The 19348-nt window shown below is 42.8% G+C and overlaps 1 protein-coding gene across 3 annotated transcripts in view; it reads right to left on the minus strand.

The window, feature by feature from the left end:
* The window catches only part of ADAM12 (ADAM metallopeptidase domain 12), a 381565-nt gene that overhangs the window by 256551 nt on the left and 105666 nt on the right, over positions 1 to 19348 (minus strand). For all 3 annotated transcript variants that reach the window (XM_043926044.1, XM_043926045.1, XM_043926043.1), the window contains exon 3: positions 15849 to 15922. In XM_043926044.1, the coding sequence (XP_043781979.1) occupies positions 15849 to 15922 (74 nt within the window). The remainder of the gene's footprint in view (positions 1 to 15848; positions 15923 to 19348) is intronic.

Consider the following 19348-nt stretch of genomic DNA (forward strand, 5'->3'; position numbering starts at 1 on the left):
GGGATTATGGCTACAGTACCAGAGAGAAGGACTTCCCTGATAGCTTAGCTGAAAAAGAATCTGCCTGCAATGCAAGAGACCCGGTTTGATTCCTGGTTCAGGAAGATCCCCCGGAGAAGGGATCAGTTCAGTTCAGTCGCTCAGTCGTGTCCGACTCTCTGCAATCCTATGGACTGCAGCACGCCAGGCTTCCCTGTCCATCACCAACTCACGAAGTTTGCTCAAGAATAGGGCTAGGCTACCCACTCCAGTATTCTTGGGCTTCCCTGGTGGCTCAGAAGGTGAAGAATCCACCTGCAATGCGAAAGACCTGGGTTTGATCCCTGGGTTGGAAGCTTTCCTGGAGGAGGGCATGGCAAACCACTCCAGTATTCTTGCCTCAAGAATCCCTATGGACAGAGGAGCCTGGTGGGCTGCAGTCCACGTGGTTGCAAAGAGTCGGGCACGACTGAACAACTAATAGGCACAGCACAGAATACACCAGACAGAAGGACTGTCACTCAAACCCAGAGATCATCAGTCCCAAGACGGACGGGTTTGCTCTGGCGGTGCTGCCGTAATGACATCTGCCTTGTCATGACACCCCAAAGGCACCATGGCAAAACCGGAGCATCCACAAATCACACCAAAATACACAACTGTGCTGCGTGTCGTAACCTTTATACCCATGAAGACGTGTGCACCGTTTATATACACACATATATACACGCATGGAACACATATTAGTAAATTTAAAGCAACTGAGATTATGTGCGCTGCTGCTGCTGCTGCTGAGTCGCTTCAGTAGTGTCCGACTCCATGCGACCCCACAGACGGCAGCCCACCAGGCTCCTCTGTTGCTGGGATTCTCCAGGCAAGAATACTGGAGTGGGTTGCCATTTCCTTCTCCAATGCATGCATGCATGCAAAGTTGCTTCAGCCATGTCCGACTCTGTGTGACCCCATGGACAGCAGCCCACCAGGCTCCTCCATCCACAGGATTCTCCAGGCAAGGATACTGGAGTGGGTTGCCATTTCCTTCTCCGAGATTATATGTAGAAAAAAGGCAAATGTTATGTAATTCTTTGGAGAAGAAGGCAGGGCAAGGATTAGAAGAGGAAGAGCAGTATATTATCTATCTAATTTCTCTATTAATCAGAAATCCTAATTTATCAATACCCCATAGGGAATATTTGTTTTAAGTCACTTCAGACCAGCCTATCCTCTGCTGGTTTATTAAATGCAGGTGCATGAAAGATTGAGAAGGACGGGAATTCTGTGTTTCATCTTTGTATCTCAGCCCCCAAAACAGTGTCTGAAACATTGTTCATTGAATGGGTGAACGAATTAACAAACAAAAATGAATAAATAGTATGTATGTGCTATAGACAGCTTCAAGTACTTTAAAATGTAAAAAATAAAAACAGCAGAACATACTTCTGATCAAAAGTCTTTCTCTCCATTATTAAAAAAGGATTGATAAAATTTTTAACACTCAACATGTTGGAAGGAAATGACATTCAAATCTTACCTTCCAAGGAGCCCTAACTTCTATTTCTAAATCAAAATACACAGACTGCTTTCAGGTCACAAGTCACATTTACACTGTTGTAGAATTTTTTTTTGAAAAGTCACTGAAAATATAGCCTGAATGAAGAGATTTTTCTAAACATAGCACACTGTCGCTGGTTCAACCTAACAAAGTGAACCACTGATATTTATGCAACATATTATATAGTGTGTTTGTATGCATAAGTGTACATATGTATGCTCTGTCAGTATAGAAATTTAATTACAAATACATTCTGAAATATCTCACCCTTTATATAATATCTGTGCTTGCTTTCACTAATTCCACTTACTGGAATCCCATGCCAACGACTAAAGAAAAAAGATGTTAATTCCACAAAATATTTAGCCAGTTCTTGTCCTTGGAAACAGTTTTCCTGGTAGCTCAGCTGATAAAGAATATACCTGCAATGCAGAAGACCCTGGTTTGATCCCTGGGTTGGGAAGATTCTCTGGAGAAGGGAACAGCTACCCACTCCAGTATTCTGGCCTGGAGAATTCCATGGACTGTATAGTCCATGACGTTGCAAAGAGTTGGACGTGACTGAGCAACTTTCACTTTCATTTTTCTTTCCCATGACAGAGCCCTCTGCAAAGCAATTAGGATTTCTAACCAATGTGGTCAGAAAGGAAGAAGACAAACATGATCAGAAGAAAGCCGTGCAACAGCTCTCTGTGGACAAAAAAATGGGTAGGTTTTGCCTCAAAAAAAACAAAAAAACTGTTTAATTTTCAGTATTATATAGAAGAATATAAGGAGTAAAGCAATCAAGTCATAAGCATCACTTTATTTGGTAAAACAATTTATTTGACTCATAATTTAAATACATTTATTAAATTGTAGGAATAGTACTTGTAGTACTTTCAACGTCATTATAAATTTTTTTTCATTTAACCAGCCTAACATTCTATATATTGTGTCCACGCTAATGGTACAATAGTATCAGGACTTTACTAAAAATATTAGTAGTTCTTTATTTCGTGAAAAATGCAAATAAAAACCATATCCCAGAGCTCCCAGGGGAAACTTTGTGGCATTGGGATTTGTCACATGGGTGCTTCTTGGCCGCCAACAGAGCACAGAGGGAATCTCCACTGGAGCCTGTCAGATTTTTCAAATGAAACCAAGAAACTGACCAACAAAATTCTCGAGGCCAGGGGAGACTGAAGAGGCGGCCTTAGAAGGCCTGTGAAAATAACTCTCTGTTTAAATAAATCATCTCCCCAAATAATCTCCCTGCTGCGTAAGCTGGCTTTATATCATCTTCTATCTGCCACATGTTTTTCATAAGGAAGAAAGGCATAAAAAAATAAAAAAAACTCTTGTTCTCCACTTATGTTAAATCCACTTCAGGCCACAGTGAAATCCACCAGCACACTGGGAGGAGAGAAGTGACTGTTTCATAACATCTTTAGATAAAGGTCCTCTTTCTACTCTTCTCGGCATACCTGTACAAGTGTGGCTAGCTGCCGCGTCTTTTAAGACCTTGGGTTTTTAAGGAATTTGCTGCTATTTTCCTTCAGTTAGTCGGTTCAGTTGCTCAGTCATGTCTGATTTTTTGCGACCCCATGAACTGCAGCACACCAGGCTTCCCTGTCCATCACCAATTCCTGGAGCTTGCACAAACTTATGTCCTTCGAATCGGTGATGCCATCCAACCATCTCATCCTCTGTCGTCCCCTTCTCCTCCCGCCTTCAATCTTTCCCAGCATCAGGGTCATTTCCAAAGAGTCAGTTCTTCACATCAAGTTGCCAAAGTATTGGAATTTCAGCTTCAGCATCAGTCATTCCAGTGAATACTCAGGACTGATTTCCTTTAGGATAGACTGGTTTGATCTCCTTGAAGGGACTCCCAAGAGTCTTCTCCAACACCACAGTTCAAAAGCATCAATTCTCTGGCATTCAGCTTTCTTTATAGTCCAACTCTTACATCCGTTGAACAATCATAGCCTTGACTAGATGGACCTTTGTTGGCAAAGTAATGTCTCTGCTTTTTAATATGCTGTCTAAGTTGGTCATAGCTTTTCTTCCAAGGAGCAAGTGTCTTTTAATTTCAAGGCTGCAGTCACCATCTGCAGTGATTTTGGAGCCCAAAAAAACAAAGTCTCTCACTGTTTCCATTGTTTCTCGATCCATTCACCATGAAGTGATGCAACTGGATACCATGGTCTTAGTTTTCGGAATGTTGAGCTTTAAGCCAACTTGTTCACTCTTCTCTTTCACTTTCAACAAGAGGCTCTTTAGTTCCTCCTTGCTTCCTGCCATAAGGGTGGTGTCATCTGAGTATCTGAGGTCATTGATATTTCTTCTGGCAATCCTGATTCCAGCTTGTGCTTCATCCATCCTGACATTTCCCATGATGTACTCTGCATATACGTTAAATAAGCAGGGTGACAATACATAGCCTTGATGTACTCCTTTCCCGATTTGAAACCAGTATGTTGTTCCATGTCCAGTTCTAACTATTGCTTCTTGACCAGCATACAGGTTTCTCAGGAAGCAAGTCAGGTGGTCTGGTATTCCCATCTCTTTCAGAATTTTCCACAGTTTGTTGTGTTCCACACAGTCAAAGCTTTGGCATAGTCAATAAAGCAGAAGCAGATGTTTTTCTGGAACTGTCTTGCTTTCTTGATGATTCAACAGATGTTGGCAATTTGATCTCTGGTTCCTCTGCTTTTCTAAATCCAGCTGGAACATCTGGAAGTTCACATTTCACATACTGTTGAAGCCTGGCTTAGAGAATTTTGAGCATTACTTTGCTAGTGTGTAAGATGAGTACAATTGTTCAGTAGTTTGAACATTATTTGGCATTGCCTGTCTTTGGGATTGGAATGAAAACTGACCTTTTCCAGTCCTGTGGCCACTTCTGAGTTTTCCAAATTTGCTGGCATGTTGAGTACAGCACTTTCACATTATCATCTTTTAGGATTTGAAACAGCTCAGCTGGAATTCCATCCATTCCACCAGCTATGTTCATAGTGATGCGCGCTAAGGCCCACTTCACTTCACATTCCAGGATGTCTGGCTCTAGGTGAGTGATCACACCATCGTGGTTGTCTGTGTCATGAAGATCTTGTACAGTTCTTCTGTGTATTCTTGCCACCTCTTCTTAATATCTCCTGTTTCTGTTAGTTCCTACCATTCTGTCCTTTATTGTGTCCATCTTTGCATGAAATGTTCCCTTGGTATGTCTAATTTGCTTGAAGAGATCTCTAGTCTTTCCCATTTATATTGTTCTATTGTTTCCATTCTATTTTCCTTCACTGGGACTAAATCTGCTTGCCAATGAAACAGTTGCTTTAACCTGACATTGTGGTTGGCATGGAAACAGCCCTAAAAGAGACAGGTGTTGTCTGGACTCCAACGCAGACTTCTGGTTTTTCCGCCAGTCATGCTGGGACCATTTCCTGCTTTCCTACTCTCCTGGGCATCTGCTTCCACACAGTCCACTGGGATGAATTTGATTTTGAAAGGAGAACAAAATCGTGGTCTCGATAGAGTGGTTTCAGAGACAGGCTTGTATCCTGCCCTCCAGCGGCTGCTCAGGGACAGGCTTCGAGACTCTTCTGCACCCCTGTGGAGTCTGCCACACATGTGGGTACTCACACGGGGCCATGGAGTGAACCCCCAAGAATGAGGTGCTAAATTTGGGGAACACAGTGGCTACCAACAGGCAAAGCAGAACAGTGATCAGCAGTGTTCCAGAAACAGTGATTCCTGCTTTTCATCTTGGTGCATGTAAGCGTGCCTGCTAGGTCGCTTCAGTCATGTCCAACTCTTTGTGACCCAATGGACTGTAGCCCATCAGGCTCCTCTGTCCATGGGATTCCCCAGGCCAGAGTACTGGAGTGGGTTGCCATGCCCTCCTCCAGGGGATCTTCCCGACCCAGGGATCAAACCCATATTTTATGTCTCCTGCACTGGCAGGCAGGTTCTTTACCACTAGCGCCAGCTGGGAAGCCCCTTTTACCTCGGACCTGGGGGTAAACCAATAGTTGATGGAGGAAAGCTCTTCTGTAGAAGGATTCCAGCTAACAAAGAAAGGAACAACACAATTAGAACATCACCCTTTAGTTAGACCTAAAGAGAAAACTAGGCATTTATTGTTAATGCTCACTGATTCTGGCATTTAAAGTTTGTGTACCTTTATAATGGAAGCATCAGAATAATCCCTGAAGCCAGTGCTCTATCCAACATCGCAAACAAGAGACAAGCAGAGCTCATGGAACTCCTGACGTGAAGCAAGAAAGGGATGCAACACCCCAGGATGTAGTCCTGCTGAAAAACCAGAACCTGAATCTGCTCAAGGTTGTGGCTCTAACTTCTGATTGACAGAAAACACAGGGAACAGAGGAACGGCAACATGACGACATGGGGATGAAACCAGCAAAATAAAAAATGTGGAAAATTCTACCTGGGTTCACGCACAAGGATTACAAGATTTCAACTGCAAGAATTAAAAAATGGAACCAGGAACCTATGTATTAAAAAAAAAAAGATTTAGATGTAGCAACCAAGCGCAACATGGGAACTGTGTGTATATCCTGCCTGAAATTATCTAGTGGCCGAAAAATGCTTCAAGCTCTCTGGAGAGTTAATTTTATTTACGGTCTCGTATGATTAATGAAGAGTCATGATGTCACACAAAGAGAAGCATCGTGACCTTTCTGTTGCGGTCATGACAACTAGTAAAGGACAGGACCGTTGCCGCAGATACACCTGCACCTGCACAGAGCATCCCTGGCCACGCAGCGGGGAAGGGGACAGTGAAAACACAACCACAAAGCCAGCAGCAGCTCTCCTCTCCGTCACCAGAGACCATCGGGAAGTGGCCAGTATGACCATCATCATCCATTTGGGATAGAGTTCTGGAGAGGAACGCCAAGCAGGGTTTTCATCGGAAAATCATAAACCCACAGCACAAGAACTGAAAGACCGCAAGTGACGTAATTAAATGTGGGGACCCACTTCCACATCAAATGCCCTTTTCAAGTCCTTCTAACTTCACAGGCGGCCCTCAAGGCTGCCACACTCACAAATTGGCACCCTGAGGGGCACTGTTTTGAAAAGGTTGATCTTAACAGGTTTGGGCACTTTTAAGTTAAGTCAGGTTGGAGAAACAAAATCTCTAAAAATGGTGTTCTGACCTTTTCCAGTGTCTGCAAAACTTGAAAGACTGACATGAGGAGGGAAGCTCAAAGGAATTTAGTTCTTATTCAGGGAACAAAATTTAGCCCAATTAAAAAGATCTTAAATGTTAACGCTGAAGATTTTATCTGAAATTGTAACGAGTCTGGTCTAGTTAGAAGACCGCTGACATCCATGTGCATGTGTGCTAAGTCGCTTCAGTCATGTCTGACTCTTTATGACCCTATGGAATGTAGCCCGACAGGCTCCTCTTCCATAGGATTCTCCAGGCAAGAATACTGCAGTGGGTTGCCATGTCCTCTTCCAGGGGACCTTCCCAACCTAGGGATCAAACCTGAGTCTCTTGCATTGGCAGGCAAGTTCTTTGCCACTAGTGCCACCTAGAAAGCCCCGTAGTGGAGTGTAGCTGGCGTCAATTCCACAAGTCTACAGTCACACTTAAAGGATTTTCTCTCTTTCTTTTCCCCCTTCATCAAAGTGTAGAGGTGACTCCTATGGTGCAGCCCAGCTCCCTAAACTGAGGGATGAAGCTGCTGAAGGGGTGTGTGATTCCCCGCAGGAAAGAACATTGCCAAGCGCCGTGCATCAGCCAAGATAGAAACCCTAGACTGGGAGGAGTTGGCCAGCCGGTGTTTCCTGCCAATTCCAGCAATGTCCAACAGACCTTCCCACTGTGACGGAACCGTTCCTACAGCCACAGGTGACTACAGAGCACTTGAACTGTGGCTCATGTGACCGAAGAAATACAGCTTTAATCTTTTAAGATTGATTTAAATCGCTTCACGTGGCCAAAGGCTAGTCAATGAAAGTATGGCTATAACTCCTTGCAGAATACATTAAAAATACTGATCCCCAAGCCTGATCACTGGCAATTGTGATTCAAGAGAAGTAGGGCCAAGCATCTGCCTTTGGAATGAGCTCTCCAGGTGGTCCTGATGCTGGTGGTCCCCCAAAATGCTCCAGACTCGAAGGAGGGCAAGAGCCTGTGTGTGGGCTCCAGGTGGAGGGCCCGCCCACTGCATGGAATTGGGCTTGGGAGTAAGCCTGGGGGCCACAGGCTTCCCCACTTGGCTCCCGTCTGGATATTACATGAAGCACTGACACTGCCTTGGGCTGGGACAGGTAGCGAGATACCCTCACGGCCATGGCCAATGTCTCGTGATGTTCCACCTACTGCAGGCTTATGCTCTCCAGCTCACAGCCCCCAACCACTGCTGCAAACACTCACGGATCCCAAAGAAATGCCAGGTCCAGCTCCATACGAGCACCCTCTCAGGTCACCTCCAGACTGGATTCTGAGGCCCAAATGTCTACCCTCCTCCAAGACTCAGAGGACCATGCCAGCCAAGACTTGTATCCTTGTGTCCCTGACTCCAGCTCAAAGGGCAAGCTCTTGGGCCTTTCCTAGGGTTCTCTATCCCAATCAAGATAATCACTGTTCTTCTGGCATATCATATATGAGAATTATCCTTGACATCTTCCCTTTATTTAACTTCACATTTAATGGCCCATCAGTTTCTGTCCATTCTCCCTCCAGAACAGTTCTGATTTACTCCCTTCTATGAAAGTCGTTGCTCTGCTTACAGGCCTTGCTTCCACGAGGCACCGTGGCCCTTAGGAGAAAATACAAGGTCTTACCTCGGAGCCCAAGGTCCCACCTGTACTGGTCTCCACTCCTCTCTCCGCATCTCCCTCCTGCTCACTAACACACTGATCTTCATTTCTGAAACACTTCAGTATTCCTTTCCTTGCCCTCGGGACACTCAGTATGCTCATCTTTATCTTCAGAACCCTCTACGGTCTGCTTCCTAGACCTGGCTCGCCTCTCTTCACGTGGCTTCCTTCCCTAGGCCAGGATGGGCCTCCTGCTTGTCTTTGTAACTGTCAGCATCACTGTCATTAAGTATTGTCTTGTGATGACCTGTTTAGCACTGGGCTCCTTGACTGACCTCCAAGAGGACAAGGACTTGACCTTGTTGACGACTCTATTGCCAGTGCCACCAATAGAGTCTGGTACAAAATAAATGTTTGTGCTAAAAATAAAGCTGCCATATGATCCTGCAACCTCACTCCTGGGCATATATCTGGACAAAACTATAATTCAAAAGGATACATGCAGTACCATTTACAATAGCCAAGATAAGGAAACAACCTACATGTCCATTGGCAGATGAAAGGATAAAGGAAATGTGGTACATATACACAATGGAATATTACTCATCCGTAACAAGAAAGAAATAATGCCATTTGCAGCAACATGGATGCAACTCGAGATGATGATACTAAGTGAAGCAAGTCAGAAAGAGAAAGATAAATACCATATGACATCACTTATATGTGGAATCGAAAATATGGCACAGATGAACTTATCTATGAAACAGACTCACAGACAAAGAGATCAAACTTGTGGTTGCCAAGTGGGGGCACTGGGGAGGGACAGATTGGGAGTTTGAGATCAGCAGATGCAAACTATTATATAGAGAGTGGATAAACAACAAGGTCCAACTGTATACCACAAAGAACTATGTTCAATACCCCGGGATAAGCTACAAGGGAAAAGAATACGAAAAAGAGTGTATATACATGTACAATTGAATCACTTTGCTATACAGCAGAAGTTAACACCCCATGGTAAATCAACTATATTTCAATAAAATAAATTAGAAAAATAAAAACAAATGTGAGAAAAATGTAAAAAAAATAAAGGGTTTCATTTGATTTCTTTTTGATTACCACTAGGAACCATTTGAATTAATAAAGACCCTGATAAAGATTTATGAATAGCCTGAGGGAAGCTGAGGGATAAAAACATAAGATGAGGTAGTAAAGTTTCTGTAACACAGTTTTGCCCTCGTTAGTTTAGTCAGTAATTACAACCACCAGGCAAATTAAGCTTAAAGTTTCTGACAGGCAGGTGAGGCTTCTTCTGCCAGAGTAGCAAGGGAAAGAAATAGCACTCTGCATGCAGACAAAGATGTGAAAGTTCTAATTCCTGAGGATGTCAAGATTGTGAAATTAAGACCACGACAGCAACAGGAAGCCAAAGGAGCAGCACATGAATCCCCTCCAGCTCTTGTTGGAACTGAGATGTTCAGCCGGCCTCAAGACTCATGGGTAAAGATGAGGCACAACCGAATCGCCATTAATTGAGGACATTTGAAACAGGATATAGTGCTGGTGAAGCCAAGGGTATAATTGGGTGAAATAAGTAATCTCACCGGATCCACAAGAGTATGTCACTGAACCACTCAAATCTGATCATCAAAAGAACTTGAGCTCTAACCTCTCTGTACTGACTGTACACAGACTTTTATTCCATTCTGCAGATGAGGAAATGGAGAGGGTATTTGTATTAATAGATTGTTGCTGGAAGCAAAACTGGTTTTTAGAACCTGGCTACCTGACTCCCAACCCAGCATCCTTTCCAGAACTTTCTCCTTGAGAAGGTCGTCTCTCGAGAAACCTATATGCAGGTCAGGAAGCAACAGTTAGAACTGGACATGGAACAATAGACTGGTTCCAAAGAGGAAAAGGAGTACGGTCAAGGCTGTATATTGTCACCCTGCTTACTTAACTTATATGCAGAGTACATCATGAGAAACGCTGGGCTGGAGGAAGCACAAGCTGGAATCAAGATTGCCGGGAGAAATATCAATAATCTCAGATATGCAGATGACACCACCCTTATGGCAGAAAGTGAAGAGGAACTAAAAACCCTCTTGATGAAAGTGAAAGAGGAGAGTGAAAAAGTTGGCTTAAAGCTCAACATTCAGAAAACTAAGATCATGGCATCTGGTCCCATCACTTCATGGGAAATAGATGGGGAAACAGTGGAAACAGGGTCAGACTTTATTTTTTTGGACTCCAATATCACTGAAGATGGTGATTGCAGCCATGAAATTAAAAGACGCTTACCCCTTGGAAGGAAAGTTATGATCAACCTAGACAGCACATTAAAAAGTAGAGACATTACTTTGCCAACAAAAGTCCGTCTAGTCAAGGCTATGGTTTTTTCAGTAGTCATGTATGTATGTGAGAGTTGGACTGTGAAGAAAGCTGAGCGCCAAAGAATTGATGCTTTTGAACTGTGGTGTTGGAGAAGACTCTTGAGAGTCCCTTGGACTGCAAGGAGATCCAACCAGTCCATCCTAAAGGAGATCAGTCCTGGGTGTTCATTGGAAGGACTGATGCTGAAGCTGAAACTCCAGTACTTTGGCGAAGAGTTGACTCATTGGAAAAGACCGTGATGCTGGGAGGGATTGGGGGCAGGAGGAGAAGGGAACGACAGAGGATAAGATGTCTGGATGGCATCACCGACTCGATGGACATGAGTTTCAGTAAACTCCGGGAGTTGGTGATGGATAGGGAGGCCTGGTGTGCTTCGATTCATGGGGTCGCAAAGAGTTGGACATGACTGAGCGACTGAACTGGACTGAACTGAACTGATGGCTGATTCATGTTGAGGTTTGACAGAAAACAACAAAATTCTGTAAAGCAATTATCCTACAAAAAAAATTTTTTTTTAAAGTCTCATCTTGTTAGTTTTTGGCCCATTGATTCAAACTGCTGAAACCTCCATAATCTAGATTCTGCCATGAGGAATGCAGTGACCTTGCACCAGCTTTGCATTGCTAAGAAATGTGCCCAGCACACCTATCATGTCTTCATAGCGATGGGCTGACAATTGTTGGGCCAGGATGAGGCCGTGTACACAGTCCGAAGGCCACTGACAGCCATCTCGGTCTAGCTGTCCAGCACGATCTGGTTCAACCTGAAGAATGGATTGATATCCTCTGGTGGTTATTCAGCCAACCGCTAGTCCTCTTAGTCCTACCATGGCACTATCTGCCTTTTTCTACCCTACATTGTGATATTCTGAGATTCTCTCCAAAAAAATGCCTTCTCAAATATTTATGCCCAGGTCTGACAAATTGAAAGCACTCCTTTTCGCAACTGTTTTTCAGAATGAATGTTAATTAGAGCTGCCCCTTAAGAGATATCTGGAACTATTCCAGACAGAAGAAAAGTCAGTGCCGAGGTTCTAGTTCAGGGACACCCCACGTATAGATCAAGTGGCCGTGGACTTCCCCCGGCAACTGCCTTCACTTAGCGGCGGACGGGGCTTGAAAACAGAAAGCTCGGTGGGTCTGAGATACGCAGGGGGTGTGATCTACTGCCATCAGTTTTCATTATCCTAAACTGTAAAGTTACATGTCTAAGCTGGCCCGCCTGTCCAATAAAGCATTTTGATCAAAGATGTAGATGCACAGAGCACCTGTTTGAGGAATGGCCTGGGTGTCCATGGGGATCCAGCAGAGTTATGGAACTTCACAAAGTGGGTCCCTGCCGTTCCAGAGGCAGACAGCAACACTGTGAAAAATGCTTCTCCGGGGAAGCTTTGAGTTTCTTTAAACATTCAATTATGGCTCTACAAACACAGATTTGAAATGAACAGCATCTGATCTTTGCACAAATTAGAGATGCTAGAAGGCAAATAAAATAGATTCCCCTAAACAATCAGGTAATACAAATCCAGCCCTGCTTCATGAAAAATCGGTTTATACCAAGTTTGGGAGTGGGGTGACTTAGGTGACTCCTTTCTCGCATTTGTTTTAGATGTTGACTTTTATGATTGCAGGCACTGAGGATGCTTTATTTTGGTTCTGACTTTTAAGCAGCTTTTTAATTAAAATAGATTTCTGGATATAGTCCATTGGTACAGCTTTTTAGCCCTGGCAAAGTTGCTGGAGGCCTTGCTAACAACCACTATTTCCTTTTCCTGAATAGGAAACACTTCAACATTCCTCATTACAACCATTTTCAAGTTTTTACAGAAGCTTTTTTCCTTCAAACTAAACAGTTTTCCTAATTTTAAGCACAATTTCTTGTAAAATATTGAGAAAGTAAATATCCAAATCTTTCTGGCATTCATGGACACAAGTGTAACCTTAAGATAAAAACTGAATGTCAGGTAAAGTAACAGGTTGTTCACACTGATTACATTATCAACGGTTTTTACATTAATAAAAGTCTCCATTATCATCTTTAGCTGTACTACTGCATATTGCTCTGTTTCATAGCTGAGTCATGACTTATTTAATCAGTCTCCTACTGACGTACTTTTAGGCAGAACATTCTGCAGTGACCTTCCTTAAACCCGGGCTGATTCCCCCCTGTGGGCTCTGAAGCAAGGTACTGACCAAGCTACCTTCTGATTGCTCAGGTTCTATGTTCTGTTGGTTGTGAAAATTTATATTTATTTTGCTTTCTTGCATATTTATCTCTGCTTCATTTGGATAAATTCTCCATTTGGATAAATTCATTTGGATCTTTTGGGCCAAAGCCTATGTAAATTAAAAGTCCTATTTTACACTGGATGGTTGATTATCTTCTGGGCCTGACAAACAGCCAGTAGCATACATGCATTTCATTCTATCTATAACACTGCAGAATATTTTTGGTATTCCTCATTTCAACAGTGAAGTTCTTATGGGACAGACACGCCACCTTTTTTCAAAAAATTTGTTATACTGAAATATTTGGAGGGAAATGGATCATTAATAAAATATTCACATTCCCGTGCTCTAGTTTTGAAAAGGCTATTCTTAACAAAATGAAATCTCCACAGTTAGTACAAGTAGTGTAATTAAAATCAAGCTATACAATGTCATGCTGCTAAGTTGCTTCAGTTGTTCTGACTCTGTGTGACCCTATGGACTGTAGCCTACCAGGCTCCTCTGAACACAGGATTTTCCAGGCAAGAATACTGGAGTGGGTTGCCATGGCCTCCTCCAGGGGATCTTCCTGACCCAGAGACTGAACCTGCATCTCTTACATCTCCTGCATTAGCAGGAGGTTCTTTGCCACTAGAGCCCCTGGGAAGCCCTATACAATGTCATAGGAGCACAAAAGCTATCTCCATATACTCTTCTAAACATACTTTGACAGTGAAGTTGGGAAAAGAAATAAATCAAGAAGAGAAAGTTTTATGTTTACAGCTTTTCTAATTTTGAGATTATCTTGTGATAGGCCCAGAATGGGCAGTGAGCAGATTAAGGCACCTTTAAAATGTTCTTTTACAAAAATTAGCCACTCTGTCGTCGTAAGCATGGACCATGGTACCCGCCTTAATGGAAGGTAAATCATTTTCAAAGGGAACCATGAAGAAGGCTATCAAGTCACTTTACAGACTCAGAACCAGATAGGCTGTGAGAAATTCATTTCTTTATGGGAAAGCACTTCCATTAGAAAGCTAAATGAAGAAGAGTATCAGATTACACACAGACTATGATATCAACTAGGAAGACAAAAGAGGTAGAGACTCATTTATAAGAAAAATAAATCTATACAAACATCCACCAAAGTACTAACCAGGGTTATGTTTGGTAGTAGGGGTATTTTGGGGTGGCTCTTGATTTTTTTTTCCCTATAGTTTTCAATTTTTTTTGTTTGCATTGGATACATACTCCTTTTAGAGTGAAAACTAACTTGAGGTTTTTATTAAGTCAATTTCTGTTCCCATACCTGCAGCCCTAACATCATGCCAAGGTGCAGGCTCGGTCTCACTGTTGCCACTTACCACAGTCCTCCACCAGGCTAATGCAGCAAAGACACTTCCCAGATCCAGCTGCCAATCCTAAAACCCCATCAAGGTATGCATCACCACCAAAAGCCTGATTTTCTTTTGCTCTTTCAAGGAATACCTAGTTCTGTCCACTGTGATATTTTCAAAACCACATTCAAAGAGTAGGCACAAAAATTTAAATGTCCTATGATATTCGTATATGAAAAAAAAAAGAGCATGACAGTATTTAATTTGCTGAGAGACATACCAAAAGCAATATTCAGGTTTCCATTCAACCCCCTGATTACCCAAGATGTGTGGCTGAACCTCTTTATTAAGATCACCAAGTCACAAGAAAAGCTAAAATCTCATCATGTGCTGCTCACAAAATGCCAGGAGACAGGCTGCACATCCTGAGAAGCAGACTGTGCTATTCTACATATATTCATTTGAAATACATGTATTTGTAATATATATTCACCTGTACTTTAAAATTTATCTATTTGTTTATAATTGCAGTGGGCCACGGTGTCAGATACTAAATGTGAGAACTGGCCATTCACGAACCCGTTCATCTGATTTGCTAAGGACCCTCAAACCAAAGCACCGATGTAAGTAAGTGATCTCATTCATTTACACAGAGATGCTAAGTCAGATTTCTGTGACGCAATATCTCTGGCAGAACTCATTTCAACGAAGCTGTCTTACCTATACTGTCATTTCAATGAAAAATCAGCATTTCGCCGATGGGTAAGAGACAGGAACCAGTCACTCTGGAAGCGAGAAACTCCCATTTTGGATCAAGTAAGACTTGGGAACTTGATTTATCTCTTTAAATACAGATTGCTTATTAGGGGAGCTTGATTCTTCTTTGGTACTAATCAAATAGGATAGTGGGGGGTCCTTCAGATCTTAGGAGCCCATGGAGAGAGCCACAGACTGTAAAGGGTGACAAAATATGAGCTGTTGTTTTCACTTATGCCCTGAAGCAGCCACGGTTTTCTCCAGGGAAGGCACACAAAATATGTAATAACATCCATGTGCTTCAGAAAAAAAAATATAATACCATTTTCTGGAAATTTATATAATTTTGCAAAAAAAATGGGGGCCAAATTTTAAAATAAAAAGATAAAATAAATACTTCATAACACTGGAGACAAGCTCTGAATGATAAAATAAACTCTTGGTATTTCCCAAGGAAAAAAAGAGCTTCAACCCATTTGAAGTTGTTTCTCCTTATATAACCCAGGAATTGCCAAAAGTCAACTAATTATGGAACAGTTATTGGAACAGAACAGAGGATGCTTAAATTCTATCCTTGAAAAGTCAGGCTCTGAAAAAAGAAACATTGGGACTATGAGAAAAACCTGCTGAGCTAGAAAGTTCTTTTTCAGAGTGATAAAATTCTTTATTTTTCCATTGGATCATTTTTTGAAGCTAATTCCAGCCTCAAATCCGAATCTGGATTATAAATCCACACATTCAGTTCTGCGTCTCTAAATGCCAACCTCAGTTACACAGTACTTTCCAGTCTCCATGTCGAAACTTTCTCCTGTCTGGCCATAAACATGAACTAACCCGACTTACTCATTTCTTTCCAGGTTTACGATCAGTTCTCTGCTTGTCAGTTGTATTCGAAAACTCAACACTCCCGGGTGATTCTGAAAGATAAATAAGAGAAGTCAGTTGAAAATCATTTCACTTTGACATGCCAATATCTGACTATTCTCTGTAGACACCGTCATTGGAGAGAGAGAAAAATGCACTTCTTCCTGGGACCATTCTGAGACCTTGAGTAGAGGAGACCAAACAAGCAGGATGAGTCTGGAAAATGCATCACTCTCCCAGATAGTAATGACCCGGAATTCCTGGCCTCTGTTCACCTTTCCGTGGGCCACGTAGGCTTCGGGTCCTTCTTGACTCATAATTTATTCCTTCCTTGGTTTCTCTGTTTCCAGCAAAGACACTTGCATTTTCCCCAACGGTTCATGTCAGAAATTTGGAGTCTGTCTCCCTCAACAACTCCATCCAATCCGTGAAAAGGTCCTGTTGAGTCACCCTCCAAAGCACAATTCCTGTGGTCCAGGTCTGACATCTCCACGCCCTGCTCTGATTCGAACCTCCTGGAAGCTGCAAAACCCTCTATTCCAAGTCCCTCTATACCTACCTGAGCTTTCCTCCCATCCACTCCTCAATGGCAGGTCAAAGATATTTTAAAAATCACAGCCTCATCCATCTACCCTTATGGATGATAGTACATTGACATCCCAGCACACTGATGATAATATGCGAATTTTTTTTCAAAAAAATTTTACTTAATCATAGTTGATATAAAATATTATATAAGTTACAGGTGTACAACATAGTGATTCACAATTTTTAAAGGTTATATTCTGTTTACAGTTATTATAAAAATACTGGCTATATTCTCTATCCTTGTAGCTTATACTATACCTAATAGTTTGTACCTTTAATTCCCTTCCCCATAAGGCCTCTCCCCACTGCAAACCACTAATTTGTTTTCTGTATCTATGAGTCTACTCTTTTTTTCTGTATTCACTAACTTGTTGTATTTTTTAGATTCCATATATAAGTGATATCATACAGTATTTACCCTCCAAACCCATCCATGTTGCTGTAAATAGCAAAGTTTTCATTCCTTTTTATGACTGAGTAGTATTCCATTGTGTATATCCATCCATTCTCCACTCATCTATTGATGGACACTTAGGTTGCTCCCATATCTTGCCTTTGTAAGTAAGGTGGCTATAAAGATTGGAGTGCATCTGTTTTTTTTGAATTTGTGTTTTTGTTTTTTGGGGGGTGATATATGCCCAGGAGTGGAACTGCTGGGCCATATGGTAACTTTCTTTTCAGGTTTTGAGAAACCTCCATACTGTTCACTGTTTTTCACCCTTTAACGTGGACTATAGTGCCTACATGCCCTCCTGGCCCTCCACACCCACCTGCATTGCTCTCCTCCTGGCTCACCCAGCTCCAGCCACACTGACTTTGCCAGCTCCTCCAACACACCAGGCTGCTTGGCAGCTCTGAGGCAGCATTCCCTCTGCCTGGAATGCTTTCTCCAACTACCCAGAATCAGCTTAAATATCAAGGATCCAAAGAAGCCTTACCTCACTCCCTGGTCTAATGACACCCACCTCTCCCCAGGTCTTCTTTCTTCCAGTCTCCTGCCCCCTCCCTCCCCGGAAGGAAGAACTCCCTTCCTACTCATTATAATTCAGTATATTGATTTGTGGGTCCACCTGTTTATTATGTCCCTTTTGTTGTTTGGTTGTTCAGTCACTCAGTCGTGTCTGACTCATTCATAGTCCATGGACTGCAGCACGCCAGGCTTCCCTGTCCTTCACGATCTCCCCGAGTTTGCTCAAATCCATGGCCATTGAGTTGTTGACGCCATTTAAGCATCTCATCCTCTGTCCCCTTCCTTATCCTCCATGGTGCCAGACAAATAACAGAAGCTCAGTTAACATTTGGTGAAGAAAAGAATCAATGAATGAATAGGGCAAACAGCTCTACATCTTCTTCTTGCTAGGCAGACACCTTCTTCCACCTTGCTTCTGGGTCCCAAGAAACCCTAGTCTGTGCTTGCCAGTCTGTCAGTGGGGGGCAGGCATCTATATTCACTGTTCTGCCCCAGAAATCCCAACAAGTTTCTTGCCCCTCCTGGAGAATACAGCCATGCAGTACTGTCCCTAAACCCACATACCTCTCCCAGGTTAGCCCCCATGTAAACCAGGGTGGTTGAACATGTCACATCCCTCTCGATGAGCCCAAGTCAGTGATGCAACATCCTTACCCAAGTCAAAATCTATTTGCCATCCCATAGTTATTCTACAAAGCCTCTTCCTTGCTTCCCTGCCTATTACATCCTCAGATGTAAAATTCCCTGATTCTGGGGATGGGCAGTCAAACTCCAACTCCCTCTGCCCGCCCAGCTAACATATTTCAATTGGAGGCATCACATGTCCATCAGGCATTTCTAAAATGTTTAATGTTGATTTTGAAAAGTGATGTTGTGCTTTCATTCTGATGAGGTGGAGAGAGAGTTCTCCCAGCATGACCACGCCCTGACTCAGCTCACCATAGTTGGTGTGCTCAGCTCAGGACAGGCAGTACTGCCCGCTGTCCAGGTGGATGGGAGAAGGGCAGAGGATGAGTTAATTCACAAATGATGCAACCAAGGTAAAGAAGAAAGAAAGTGGAGCTACTCAGTCATGTCTGACTTGTTGTGACCCCACGGACCATACCCGCCACGTTCGTCTGTCCAGGGAATTCTCTAGGTAAGAACACTAGAGTGGGTTGCCATTTCATTCTCCAGGGGATCTTCCCAACCCAGGGATCGAACCTGGATTTTCCACATCACAGGCAGATTCTTTACCATCTGAGCCACCAGGGAAGCAGCTAAGGTAAGGAAGGACCAAATGCCATCACAGCCCACTGAGGAAACGAAGGCTGCTTAGCGACTTAAAAAGATCACAGTGGAGGAGAGATGGGTCAGGACAGAACTGAGAACGTGAACTCAAGATCACCAGCTCCTCCCAGGCAGTCTTGCCCTGGTGCTGCAAGTGAAATTTCAATCTTGTTCAAACATCGTCACCCACATTAAATTACTGCTGCTGACTTCAGGGTATTGGTTTTGTCTGCCTTTGTAAGTTCTTCTGGATTCATGCTTCAACAAGAGGAGAATAAGTTTAGACATAATTCTCTAACATTCCATGTTTGAAAGACACTATTATAACTATTATAATATTATTCAATAAGAATATATTATACACAAAAGGAGAAGGGGGCAGCAGAGGATGAGATGGTTAGATAGCATCCCCGACGCAATGGACATGAATTTGAGCAAACTCCAGGAGACAGTGGTCAGAGGCCTGGAATGCTGCAGTCCATGGGATTGCTGAGTCAGGCACAATTTAGCGACTGAATGACAAAATTATAACTCCAACGTTCAAGGGACTTTTTTTACAAGACAGCATTTCAGCTTGTCTATGAAGAATCACATGCTCATAAGAGATAAATGGATTGTATTAATAAGTTCCAATAACTAACATTAAAATAAT

This window comes from Cervus elaphus, chromosome 15 (genome assembly GCF_910594005.1).
Source record: "Cervus elaphus chromosome 15, mCerEla1.1, whole genome shotgun sequence".
NCBI classification, from domain to species: Eukaryota; Metazoa; Chordata; class Mammalia; order Artiodactyla; family Cervidae; genus Cervus; species Cervus elaphus.